The sequence below is a fragment of the Mustela putorius genome, unplaced genomic scaffold (genome assembly GCF_011764305.1).
Source record: "Mustela putorius furo isolate JIRA1106 unplaced genomic scaffold, ASM1176430v1.1 tig00003898_pilon_pilon_pilon, whole genome shotgun sequence".
Lineage (NCBI taxonomy): Eukaryota > Metazoa > Chordata > Mammalia > Carnivora > Mustelidae > Mustela > Mustela putorius.
In genome coordinates this window covers 20,356,187-20,369,839 of record NW_025422047.1, presented here as the reverse complement: position 1 = coordinate 20,369,839, position 13,653 = coordinate 20,356,187, and the positions used below count along the sequence as shown (strand labels likewise).

Sequence of the window (13,653 nt, the reverse complement as noted above, 5' to 3'; positions counted from 1 at the left end):
GTCAAGGAGTTTTTCCAGGGACAAATTTGAAGGAAGCAGTCTGAGGGTTTTCTGGTCGTTCCTGGCTTGCTTCCCTGGGATGGGCTAGGCTAAACCAGTGGATGTGAGCTCTGCCAGCCGGGAGCGCCCACAGGCCTGGCCTGAAAAGGAGAGGGCACCGCGTAGCTTCACCTTTCATACTCACTGGGACTGACAGTCAGCCTGGTCCCCTGGCCGAACACCAAATTCTCGCTGCTGCTCCCAGTCACACCACAGCAGACGGCTTTACATAAACTGCACACAGGGCCCCTGCCCCCTTGAGGAGGACACCTGATTTGCTTTTCCTAGCACCCCAGCTGCTGCCGACAGTGGCCAGAGTCTAACTAAAAAACCAGACAAGCTTTGGGGCAGAGTTTCCTTGAGGCTGCCTGTGCTCTCCTTGACGAAGTCTCCTCTAGCCTCCTTTGTAGACATGTACCAGATATTTAATCTCTTTGCCAGTCAAATATTTAACGTCTTTCTTTCTACTTCATAGAATTTTAACATTTTTGTTTTAACCTTTCCTTCTGCCTTTACAGAGCTCCCCCTAAAAACAGCTGGATTAAAAGGATCTTTGAAAACAGAATACGCTAGGTCTCCTGAGTGAAGTCAAGCTGGCTTCCTCCTTAAAATTTCTGGTTTGCATCCTAGGGCCCGATCGCCTGGGACCTAATCCATCGGCTTAAGACAGGAAAGGTTAGGAGGCGAGGCAGGAAATCCAGGGGAAATCCTGCCCTGTGAGTCCTTCTTGTCTCTGCACAATTACTTGGACTCCCTTCTGCCCTCATTCCCTACCCCCCCACCCTCCCCCCACCCCCGCCTCGGGGCAGGACACTGCCAGCACTTGCCACCTCCAGGGAGCCCTCCTCAAGATGGGTTTTAGCAGAAACCCACCCATGTGCCATTTAGTCTGAAATCAGACAGGGTTTCTTCCTTTGCCTGTGGAAATCTGTTGAAAAACAACTTCCAATTTTGCAAAGCGAAGAGGATTACCTCTTGTTTGCCTCTGTCCTCCTCCTCCTCCCCACTCCTCTTCAATAGTTTTTAAACTATTTACAGAAACATCCCCTTTGGGGTTAGAGAAATGTGGCAAGTTTCTAAACTCTTTATCTTTTTTTTTCTTGCTATCTATTTACCGCAGTCATATATTTACAATCTAAATTTACATTTCATTTCCATTTGCAGGAGAATCTAATGCACTTGCCTATTACTTCCAGAACACTGTGTGTAATGATAAACTCTATCGAAATAAACCAATTCATGAGGAGTTTTTAGGGCTGGAGGTTGACATTTCTCTCTTCCTAGGACAGCTCTTATTATTTCTCCGGGCGAACCTAAGATCAGGGCAGTCCAGCCAAGTGAGCAACTGGGCTTGTGGGGTTGATGTGCTTATGTCTAAATAACTATCTACTGATCATTGCTCCTTGGGATTAATTTGGATTTTCTTTTTAATCTAGTTCCAAAATGCCAGCTTCCAATCTTTTTAGCTCTGAGAATTTCTCTGACAGGCAAAGCTTAAGGTAAATCTCCTGGATGTTTTTTTGAATCTCAACCAATATTTCATCTCTGTACACATCACAAATAAAGGAACCAAAAGAAGGATGAATGTAACACCTTTGGGAGAAAATTTATAACAGTTCTCTGGGAGAGATGAGATTATAAGTAAAGATGGAATTGTGTATGCTTTTTCTAATGATCAATTCTAATATCTGGGGGGGGGGTGTTCTAAATATCCAAACGAGTTTGGAAATATAGCTGCTGGTGCACCTGCCCTTTGGGCTCTCATTAGCGACTGGACACATAGGTCAGCATGGAAACAACTTTCTTATTTTTTAAAATCTTACGTTGTTTGATGCATAAGGGACTTAAGGAAGGTCCTCTGGAGCTTATGTAATACTCGCTAGCGCCTCCTGATTCTAGCTTTTCTATGGTAGATAATAATTGGACCACGGAAGTAGAGGTTTTGTTTTCCAATACTCATTGGGTAGTTGGAATCTCTTAGGAATTGTAAACAAAACTTAGCCTCAAAAAATTGTCTGGAATGAGCTTCTTTTGTAAATGGAGACTCTCTCAGGAGTCTCCAGTCTTCAACTACATTCAAGTTAATTGAATTAGGTTTGTTTTGAGAATGGTGGGCACTCCAAATATCCTGGTGGGTATTGCAAGCTGGAGAAAAGGGCCGTTATGACATTTAGATTAGGGAGAGCTTCTCTTCTATTTCCAAGCTCAGCTGCTAGTTTTTCACTGAGGGGCACAGAGACAAGTGGGTGTCCAAAGGGGCTCAACAAAGGCAGGGAGGAAAACGTCCCAGTTGGAAACACAGTGCCTAACAGCGCCTTGAGGCATGTTTCCAGATGTTTATGATCTTTCTAATTTGAATATTTGCTTTCACTCTTACCCTTTCCCTAAATATCAGCTTGCCATCAGTATTGACACCAGAAAATCTGACATGGCTTTACCCAAATAGCTGGGCTCCAAAATTTGGAGAGTTACAAAGATTAGAAGATTCTTTTCCTAGTAGCATGGACAAAGAGGCCTTGGGAAGACAGGGCAGATAATGCGAGAGAGGTTGTTGGCGTTGGTTGTACCCATAGGGCTGCATCTCACTGTCTCCTTTTGGGTCAGGTTGCATTGTACAGTGCCATTGTTAAGTAGTTTGATTTGTTTTGTCTTTCTAGAGAATCTCCTCTCTTTCTTTCTAGATGCTTTCTGCCCCTACACACTAAAACCTTGAGTCCAGTTCCATTTGTTAGACACACAACTCCAACAATAACAATAGCAAGCTCAACATTTCCAAGTTTTTAAAGATGTGGAAGAAGAAAGGTCCTAAAAGGGCTCCATTGGAGGCTGTCCTTGTCATCTTTGTCACCAGAAAGACACAGGGCACCAAGCCCCTGAAGATACTAAGAACTGGGCCAGTAATTCAGTAATTTTCCCCTGAATTTCTAAGGAAATGTTTAAACATAAGTCATCTTTAAAACATACCTGGTTGAACATTCACAGTTGTTCCTTTTCCAAATATCCGCTTATTGCTGCTTCCCACACAGTGACACGCGACCCTACAAAAACTCAGTTGCTCATCACCCCCTTGCTATCTGCTCAAATGTTTACTTGTCACCCAAGACTCCCCCTGATAAAGCCAGCTCTTTAGAGTGAGGGTCTGATGGCAGAGGTTGGGGACCCCTGAGGCATTCCCATTCCTTTTCCTGGAAGTGTGCAGACATCCCCGCACAGCACCCCTGCTTTGGTAGAACAGGGGTAGAGAGGACCTCCCCCATTTCACAGAGGAAGAACACAGAAGCTCTGAGAGTTCACTGATTTCTCAGAGTTCCTGGGAAATCCCACCATTTCTAATAAGCAAGTAAGCCTTCTCTCAGAACGACTCCTTAGTTTAGTGACCCACAGGCACCCTCATTGCCATCTGTGAGCTGCACCAGTCCAGGCAGCAAGCGGCCGCGTCCCGCACGGGGTAGGTAAACACCGGTGGTTGTTTGGACTGGATTCCCTCAACGGACTGCTGTGGTTTGGGCTTAGGTTATAAAACAGAATGGAGAATTTAGGAAGCGGGGTTCCAGAGAGCAGTTTGGAAGCATTCGTTATTCAGACTTAACATGACTTTACTGGCAGTTTTATTTCTTTTCCAAAGAAGAGTTTTTCAGATCCGCCCCGAGGAACACCCCCACAGACCTCTTTACAAACACTGCCAAAGCCCTTACATGGGGCGCTGGGAACAGGGGCCCCTCCCGCTCTCCCAGGGGCGGCACAAAGGCAGAGATACAATGCAGCGCGATTATACAATTGTATGGGTTATTCCTGAAAGGGAGAGGAACCCGTGGAAAAAATGAATCACTCTCTACCTAGCAGCCAGCTAGATGGCTTGTCATTAATTAATTGCTTATTCTAGCTGGCCGACAGTTGCAGTTAATTTGAAATAGCTCTGGCTTTGGGGACCAGGGCAAGGTCCTTAACGTGCCATGCCTCAGTTTCCCTGTCTGTAAAGTGGGGGAGAATAATAACTGCGGGGTGATATTGTTGTGGGGATTAGGATATGTAGGTAGGTCGTGATGATGGTCCTGTTGATGGATCACTGGCTTTACGTGCTGAGAGCATGCTTCCCTGGGCATTATTTTAGCAATGTTAGAGACCAGACATCAGTGACTCCCCGCCTGCCCAAATAGCCCCTCCACTCCCCAACTAGTGAAACATTTAGCACTGGAATCTGAGTGCCAAGAATGACATTCTAGGCCTTCTTTCTCACTGAATCAGTTTAAGCAAGTTATTCAACCTTTCTGTGTTTCTATAAAAACATAAGATATAAAAATATAAAAAGTTCTCTTCTAGAAAATGAGGGTAATAATAGCACCTAACCCACAGAGCCGGGATAAGGGCTGAATGTGCTAATGAGTGGAGAGCACGCAGCCCATCGCCTAACACATAGTAAGCAAGGAAGAAATCATTATTTTTTCTCCCCAGAAGGCAAACACATGTCAACAGCCTCCTTTCGCAATGACCTATAAAATGACCTGTCTTCCTCTGACGGATGGACCAGCAGGGCTTTGAAGGGCAACAGAGGAGCCGCTGGGCAGTTTGATAAAGGGTTAATGATTTTGTGAGAACTTAGGAAAAGCTGCATGAGCGCACCTTCACGGTTGGACCGTTTCCGGGGACGTGGAGAGGGCAGCCTTTAGCCAGACAGGATTAGATTATGAGCAGAGATGGGCCAAAAAGCCCTTTCTTCATTAGTTGGAGTCAAAAGGATCTCAAAGCACATTTGAGAAGAGGATTCAATGCTCCTCCACTTACCAAGATGCACTGTGAGCTGAGTTCCCTTCCCAAACGTCAGCTTAGAACCACTGGTTTGTTGAACACCATGATGAGGGGCTTTGCGAAAACCTGTGTAACTTAATAATGAACCCAGCTTTGCAGAGTTTCCCAGGAATTGCTTACTAACTTCTTCAACTTTAGCTCTAAGACAGGATAGGGTGACAGTCTATTTCTTTCTGGTAGTCCAGGGGCTGAGGGCTATATCCAGAGATAGGCTTGCCACTTTAAGACACCAGAAGGGTTAGCCAGCCTATGCTGTGCACATATTCTGTGGTCCGAAGCAGTTGCCTTGATGGGTGCAATGTCTCATAGAATAAAAACGCCCACTGGGAAAGAAATGAGCTCTGCAGTATTTTTAGGTAGTGTTCGATGGTCATGGTCATTGTCTGAAGACAAGACCAGCATTTTCATTTTGACTTTTTCAGTCCCTGCCCCAGTCTGCAGAAGGCTGAACCTTTCCCCAAATATCAAGTTCGGCTATTGTTCCTACTTCACCTGAAATAGACACCGATGATTTTTATCTCCCTTTGGCAGTTTGGGGTTCTGTTTTGAAGTTCATTAAGTCTTGGACAAAGAATGTCTGGGGTGCAAAAGGGAGCTGCTATGGCCAAAGACCAAGGTGTTTTTTTCTCTCTTGGGTCAGGCCGGGTGAGAGCTATGAGCCGTCTTGGCTTTGCCCTGGACCAGGCTCAGCTGTGTGACCTTGGGCAAGTTTGCAACCTCTCTGAGTTTCCCTGTCCTCATTTGCAAAATTCAAGAAGTGACTTACGTGGTCTTTAAGGGCTTTCTGAGCGAATGGTTTTTGATTTGAGTCTCTGGATTTATCTAAAAATGCTGTGCAATCCTCCCCCCATTACAAGGGTGTCTAGTCCTCCTCCCCACTTCCTAAACAAAATAAATAAGCAAGGTAAGTATCTACTTATTACATAGAGAAATAGCGTTTTCCAGGCCTCCCATCTACTTTAACATTTAATCTTTTTGGAAGTTTATAGTCAGGAGTTTGGAACTGAATCCTCAGGGGAGAAGTATTCTTTCTTTGGAGCTCCCAGATAATTCAGAAACCAAACCAAATAAACCGACACCTTTGGCGCAAAGCTTGTACTTACTAAGTTTCACTCTCACTGCAGTCCCGGTTCCAAATATAAATTTCCTCTTTCCTTTCTTCCCACAGGAGCTGACGACTTTACATAAACTCCAGGCTCCTGCTTCCCCACAGCAAAGGTGGTTTGATCTTTACAGCCTTTTCCCACAGGATAATGGAATTCATCACCTAGCCAAGAGTTTCAGTTTTCTGGGTACTGAGGGGTTTCGGTGCTAACACTGGGTCTGAAATGGAGGTACTTACTCACACTGACAATGGACTGAATCCCCTTCCCCTTGTGGGGTTTCTTAGCATCCTTACACAGTGCCCAGGCCCTTTACCAAAAGTCCCTCCTTAGTGCTAGGTTGCCACTTCCTATTCTCAGACCTGCCTCTAGTGTAATCAGAGGCACCATATATAATGAGGTCATTTAGGGTTGCCCTGTCCTGCTCATGCAGCCCAGGACGCGGGCTGTGAGGAGAGCAGGACCAAGCCTGTTAGGATGGCCCAAAGCTCTTCTCTGGCTTCACGGGCAGCTGGGATCTCCCTATCCTCAACACCTAGCAGGCTGTTCTTTCTTGCCCACCCCAGAACTGCCTGGTTGTTCACTGATGGTTCTGACCTAGAGCTGGGAAGGAGACCCCCATGGGCATCAAGTATGGGAGGGAGGCCAGGCCCCTTCTTTCATGATCAGAAAGACAGAAAATTAGGGAGCCTAATTTCAGAAATGTACAATTCTTAAAAAACTTTCCTCCCAAAGACTTTATAGATCAGCTCAAGATGGCTTACAACTGGGAAAGTAAGCCTGCCCTAGAAAATAATGAAATCATGATCAGAAAGACAGAAAATTAGGGAGCCTAATTTCAGAAATGTACAATTCTTAAAAAACTTTCCTCCCAAAGACTTTATAGATCAGCTCAAGATGGCTTACAACTGGGAAAGTAAGCCTGCCCTAGAAAATAATGAAATACATGCTAAAGCCTATCAGAAAATAACATTTTTGATTACCTCGTGTTTTAGATTTTCCATGCTGTTGTACACATTTTTAAATTTTTTCTTCTGAAGCTCAGCTTCTTACTCAGGTCCACATTCAACCATGCCTGGGTCTCAAAAGTGAATCTGTTGTCACCGGTCATCCAGCCTCTGGCCCATTGATAAAACCCCCTCCTCCCTTAGGGCATTGATCACGTCTTCTCAGAAACGGGCCCAGATGATCCCTGGGAAAAACTCTGGGCACTTAATAAATGTTCGTTAAATTGAATTGTATTAAACATTCATCTTTTGTTCCTAGTCCTCGAGGAACACTTGACTATCTCTCTGACAATTTTCAGATGAAAAAAAATTAATTCTGCCAGATATTACTTGCTGAGTTTCATGATTCTTTTTAGTCTTGGTTCTAAATGTCAGTTTCCTATTAACCCCATTCCCACAGGGGTGAGCACCTTTACAAAAACCAGAAGCATCAGCATGGTTGAAAGGCATGTGGCATCAACTTTGTTCTGTTTCCTCGCTAGACTGAGATGCCTGTCTGTCCCCTGCAGGTGCCCCATCTTCCCTGGGGAAGGTCTGCCCTGCTTCCCTCTTTCAGAGCAGACACAGAAGAGAGCAGAGTAGATTTCAGGGATGAAGATGATAAATAAGATATCAAAATGTTATCACACTATGCAAAGATGCCTCTTTCTTCTTCTTCTTCTTTTTTTTTTTTTTTTGGCCAAATTGATGTTTCTTCCAAAGGCTGTTTTCAGCACTTTCTGTCTCCCAGATGCAATAATAACCAGATTCCAAGTTGGCATCTGGGCCTGAACCTCCAGGCTCTGATGAATCACACATATTGAATCAAGAAATTGTGTTACTCCCCAGTGAAGAAGCCTGCTTTGCTTTTTCCTCCTCGCTGGGCAATGAGGACCTCAAGCAACATGCATGGGAGGACTATAAACTAGTAACTCTCCTAGGTCAGCTCTGTGGCTTCATATTAGAATCCTAGGGTGTGAGACCTGAAAGGGAGCTTAATGACCTCCTGGGCCAATGCCCTCATTTCAAAGATGGAGAAGCGGAAGTCCTGAGAGATAAATTTGCTCAAGGTCATGTAGGTAGGTCAAGGCAGAGCTAGGGCTAAAACTCAGGACTCCTGAGTCCCAGTGCTGCGTCTGCTGCTCCCTTCCTGTGATTCAGGAGCATAAGGATCTCCCCTAGGAATTCTGTGGCCAGCGCAGGTATGGTTATCCCTGTTAAACAGTCGGTAAGCCATACAAACAAGGCAGTTGATTTTGGTGCATAGTTTATAATTTCAAGAAAGAGAGAGAGCATCATAACTCATTAATTTTTTTTTTTTTTAAATTTCTTAGGCTGCAGGCACCAGCAATTGCTAGTAGGGGAAATGGTCCGTGAGATTCCAGGGAAGCCAAAGGGAAGACAGAGATTTAAAAATTTGTTCTTTACCAAAAGGCTAATCCAACAGAAAGTTGGCTCTGATTATCCTTTCTCTGTGGGACTCATTACAGGAATGACATCTAGAGCAAGGTGGCAAACACGAAACCGTGTGGTGTTGCCTCCTGCTCCTGCTCCCATGACATATCTTGCTAATAGACACATCACTCTTTATCTCTGAATCTGTATGTGGCCTCACAGTCCTTCTGAACAGTGTTCCAGAAAGCCACTATTGTGACCAGTCACATAGAACCTGTTCAGCCTCCTCGCCCTGGGGAGTGATTGCTGAAAAGACCCTATAGAAGTCTTGTGAAACCTGGCTGACAAGAGTCAGGTCCCACACCGCCCCATCCCAAAAGGGGTCACTGACCTAGTTGGACCAAGACCGTTCTTCTCACAGGAGGCTCCAGACATGGCAACAGCAGCGCCACAGAAGTTTCGCTTCTTCCTCGCAGCTCTCCTTCAAACGCTGGCTTTGGGGCTCTTCACACCAGTTCTTGCCCAAAGGGCCTTCAGCAAGATCCTTCCCAAAACAGAGGTCCTGGGAGGTCCCCCTGCCTGGGGGTGAACGGCATCTGTGGGACCTCATTCCCTGTCTGACATACTTCCCGTTTTCCATCAGCCCAGGTCTGTCCTGGGGGGGCTTGGAATAGAATGTGGTACAGAGAAAAAGTGATGGAAAAACCCTTTTTCTCTAGACCATTCAGCTCCCATCACCACACATTCAGATGTCTCTAAGCGTTTCCTTTTGATCACGTTTCTATTCTTTCATAAAAAGAGATACATTTGTCCATATCCACCCAAGAACATTTCCCCATGGCCTCTACTGCAGCATTACACTTTTTGTTGACAAGAAAATGCCCATGTACCCTCTTAGGGTACCGTCTTATATCCTTATAGAGGTCCTCTTTGAGTGACTGGGGAGGATAGGCCACCAGAGAAACAGCTGCAGCTCGGGGGGTTGAAGGCGAAACGGGAACAGAAGCAGCAGCTTTGACTTAAGTTGTGAACAAAGAATATTTTCCTCCCCTGACCTGTTTTCCGTCACCATCCCCAATGACCTATTTATGGAGATAGGCTAATTAGAGCAGCAGAGGGCGCTGCAAGGTCAAAAACAGAGCCGCCCACCTAGGCAGAAGCGGGGAGAAAAGTCTTTTTTTGAAGGACTGCAGTGACCAAGAGCCAAGCTGTGGGACAAGAATGGCCTTGTCTACCAAATCCCGCCAGGGACCTCGCCAAGTCCAAGGGCTGCTCTGGAGGTGTGGTTTCAGGCTAATGAAAGGCAGTCTGGGGCACTCATGAGGCCTTGGGGAGCTGCTCAGGCTGCAGGCATCATAGGTTTAAAGGGGCTGCGATAGAGAAATTCAAGGGTGAGAAGTCTGGAATAGGTCATTACATTCTGAGAGTCTCTCTTCTCCTGAAACGTTGGGGGTCACTTGACTGTACTCAGTTGCGCATTGTGGTCTCTCATGAAGAAGCCTGTTGCAAAATTTAGAAAACATACAAGCAGGCTTGGAAGGTTCATTTCTCAGGCTCCCACTGATCTTAAGGATTTGGGAAGAGCCCCGTGGTCTTAGGGCTCAGGAGGGCACGGAGCTCTATGACATGCTTGCAAAATGGGCAAAAAATTAAAGATATGGGTCACTTTTTTTTTTTTGACCATTAATTGGTACAATGTGACTTTCACCAGATTTCACAACTTTTTTTTTAGATTTATTCAGCATCTTTTCTCTAAATATTTTTGAGGTGAATAAATCTCTCAGGAGTTATATTTATCAGTCCATTTAGCAAACATTGCAAGAGCGACAACAAAGCTAATTCCAGATCATTTACCGGCGTCTTGCATACATTATTTCATTTAATATTCCAGCAGTCCTGTGAAAAAGCTAGTACTGTCACCTCCATTTTACAGAGGGAGAAATTGAGGCTTGGAAGGGTTAGGTCACACTTAAGGTCATGGAACAAAGAAATGCTGGAGCTGAGTGAACCCAGGCACCTGCCTCCAGAACCCCACTTCTCTCTTGTTTTTTTCATTAAAAATGAAAAAAAAATTCTCTTACAGCTTTGTTGAGAAATAATGGATATAGCACTGTGTACATTTAAGGTGTACAGCCTTTGATTTGATGTTTTCACATGTTGCAAGATGGTCACCAACACAGTGTGAGCTTGTACCTCTAGCACGTGACATAATCACCATGACTTTTTTTGTGGTGGGAACATTTATGATCTTTTTAAAAATTTTTAAGATTTTATTTGTTTATTTGAGTGGGAGAGAGAGAGCAAGAGCAAGGGGGGAGGGATGGGGGAGAGAGAAAATCTTCAGCAGACTCCATGTTGAGTGAGGAGCCCGATGAGGGGCTCGATCCTGGGACCTGAGATCATGACCAGAGCCGAAATCAAGAGTAGGATGCTTAACCAACTGCACCATGCTGGTGCCCTGAGAGAACACTGAAGGTCTATTTCCTTAGCAACTTTCAAGTATATAATACAATGGTATCAACTATAATCACCAGGCTTTACATGAGATTCCCAGAACTTGTTCATCTTCTAACTGGCAATTTGTACCCGGGGGCCAGCATCTTGCCCTGTCTCCTGCCCCGACCCCGGGTGACAACCACTCTACTTTGTTTCTGTGACAGAAGCTCATTCTTCATCATGACACTGCACTGCTGTTCCAAGAAGTGCCCTTCCTGGAGGGAGGCCTTCAAAGACTGTTGGGAGGACAGCCTGGTGGGGAGAGTCATGACTACACCACCCCAAGGAGGTCTCAGAGTCTGAATGTTCTGGGAGAAGCATTAGGGCATGGGGCGTCCCTCTGTGGGAGGGTGTCTGAAACCGTCTTCTCTGTTGTTGGCTGTGGTCAGGGGGAATAGACCTTGGGCAGCCGGAAGACAAGGAGCAGCTAAATTTGAAAATTGCTACTGTCTAAATTAGGAAGGGAACACTCAGCTCTCTTTTAAATATCAAGGCTGCTGACACCTTTAGGGCAGGGACAGACCCCAGAATCTGGGTGGGGCCTGGCAGAGCTCATGGACCTGGGAGACTTGGAGGCTCTGAGGTAGTCCTCTGCCAGCAGAGGGCTGGGTTCCTGTGGAGGGGACCCCAGCCAGCAGGGGGCAGTGCTGGCCAGGGCAGCGTGGTCACTGAACCATCCTCATACCCCTTCCTGGGGTGTGGGGGGGGGCGGACTGGGGATGCTCATGGTGGGGGACTTGGGGCTGCCCAGTGTTTGCTTTCTTCAGGCCTGGGGTTGCCAGATCGAATACAGGGTGACCAGTGATCAAGCCCTGCATTGGGCTCCTCACTCCTCACTTATCTGAAATTTACAACAATTTTTTTTTTTTTTTTATCACTAAAAGTTCTTTTGAAACCGAACTTAATTGGGTGTCCTGCAAACTGATCCACGTCAATGGTGAGTTTTTAAGTGAAGAATACTGCATTCCTTTATCCCACAAATGTTTACTGATCGATTATTATCCTAGGCGCTGAGGGTATATCAGTGACCAACTGGGAAGGTCTTTGCCCTCATGGAACTGGCATTATGGGGTGTGTGTGTGTGCGTGTGTATGAGGGACGTGAGGTTGGACAGGAGGCAGCAGGAGGACCATTTGAAGGGTGTTACAGGCCCAGGAAAGGGGTCCAGCTGCCACCATCTGATTTATACCCTCGCAAACCCTTCCACAAACACTCCTGAGTTTGGGGCAGTGAGGGAGTCAGTCTTCTCTTTCTCAGGGCAGTGCTTTCCCGCCACTGTTATGTCCTAGCCTATAGAGAACAAGCCATTTGTCTGGCGTGTGGCTGGAAGGGCCGGTTCCAGGGCCTCCCAACCGGCACTGGCCCAGTAAGCTTGGAACCCAGTCACAGCAGCTCCGCCTGTGGAAAGTTCTGCTTTGGGGGAACATCTGCCAGCTGGAGCCCTGTGTGGGCTGCAAGGGGCCTCCTGAAAGATGGAAAGTCACACTGTGTGACATGCAGGAAGCACTCTGGGGCAGGGGGTGTGGGGGGAAGGCAGGGTGTGCATCCAGGCATCAGAGATAGATTTCTAGAATTCAGGGCTGGGAGAGATTTTAGAATCGATCTTATTCAATCCTCTTCCCTCCCTCCTTCCATGGAGGACTAAGAGATAAGATGAACAGCATTTCTTGGGCACAAGTGTGGCTCTGCCAGGTGCTGGGGGACCTGCGCCTGGTCCCCAGTCTGGGCCCGAGTATACAGGCAGGGCGGAAAGCCTCTCATATAGCAGGTGGATGTCTAAGCATGTGATCCTTGGGCTTGCAGGTTCTAGTTCTCTGTGTATGTGTTTAATTAATTCATCTTCTTTGTGTTTTACAGGAGGATTCCTTCAAGATGGATGGAGGACCAAAAGAACAATAACAACAGTTTCTTGGGCGAAGCAGTTGCTGGCAGAGCTAGAGCTCATTCAGTCACATGACCCTCCCGGTGCCTGCCTGCTCGCATTCCCTCCCACCTTCTTCCTCAGAAGCCCTAAGATGGTCTCAGAGACCTCAGGGGCCCCAGTTTATTCTCCAGCCTCGGCCCTGATAGGAGGCGAAGATGATTTTTATTGTGGGCTTTAGCTTTTTGCTTTCCTGTGAGTACACTCACTTGTGTACCTTCCTCATAGCCTACCACCCTGTTTCCCTTTCTCTCACTTTCAGCGCCTGTCCTGTTTCTCTGTATACTTGGTTTTCTAGTTATTCTCCTCCTCTTGCCTCTGCCCACGGAGTTCCCTCCGGATGGGCCCATGTGGGACCCAGTGCCTGTGGAGTGCGGGATCTCACTATATCCTCTTTCTTCTCTTCACAGACAAGAGCGTGCTGTGTGACCAAGTGACCCAGAGCCCCCCAGACCAGATAGTGGCCAGTGGCAGTAGCGTGAAGCTGTTCTGTACCTATTACACTTCAGAATCAAACCCTGATTTGTACTGGTACCGCATATGGCCAGATCACTCCTTTCAGTTTATCCTTTACCGGGATAAAACTCTATCCCACAATGCAGATTTTACTGGGGGTCGGTTTTCTGTGCTGCACAATCCGTCCCAGAGAACCTTCCACTTGGTGATCTTCCTGGTGGAGCCTGAAGACAGCGCCACTTACTTCTGTGCCTTGAACCCCCCACAGTGTCTCAGGTGCCCAGGAAGTCTGAACATAAACCCCGGGCACAGCCCCCTCTAGCTACCTCTCAGGGCAGCTCATGTCCCCAGACATGCGATCCTTCTTCCCAGTTATTTTGTGCTCTGGCCTGGCCTGGCCTTCAGAGGTGCCCCAGGGGGTCTGCTGAATAATAAAAAGCCAGCTTTCCCC

The 13,653-nt window shown here is 46.6% G+C and overlaps 1 gene segment (V, D, J or C); it reads left to right on the top strand.

The window, feature by feature from the left end:
- Positions 1-10,719: 10,719 nt before the first annotated feature.
- LOC101671122 lies at positions 10,720-13,634 on the top strand. The segment is given in 3 exon segments: positions 10,720-11,762; positions 12,683-12,941; positions 13,157-13,634. Coding segments are annotated over 2 exon segments (405 nt in total).
- Positions 13,635-13,653: the final 19 nt, after the last annotated feature.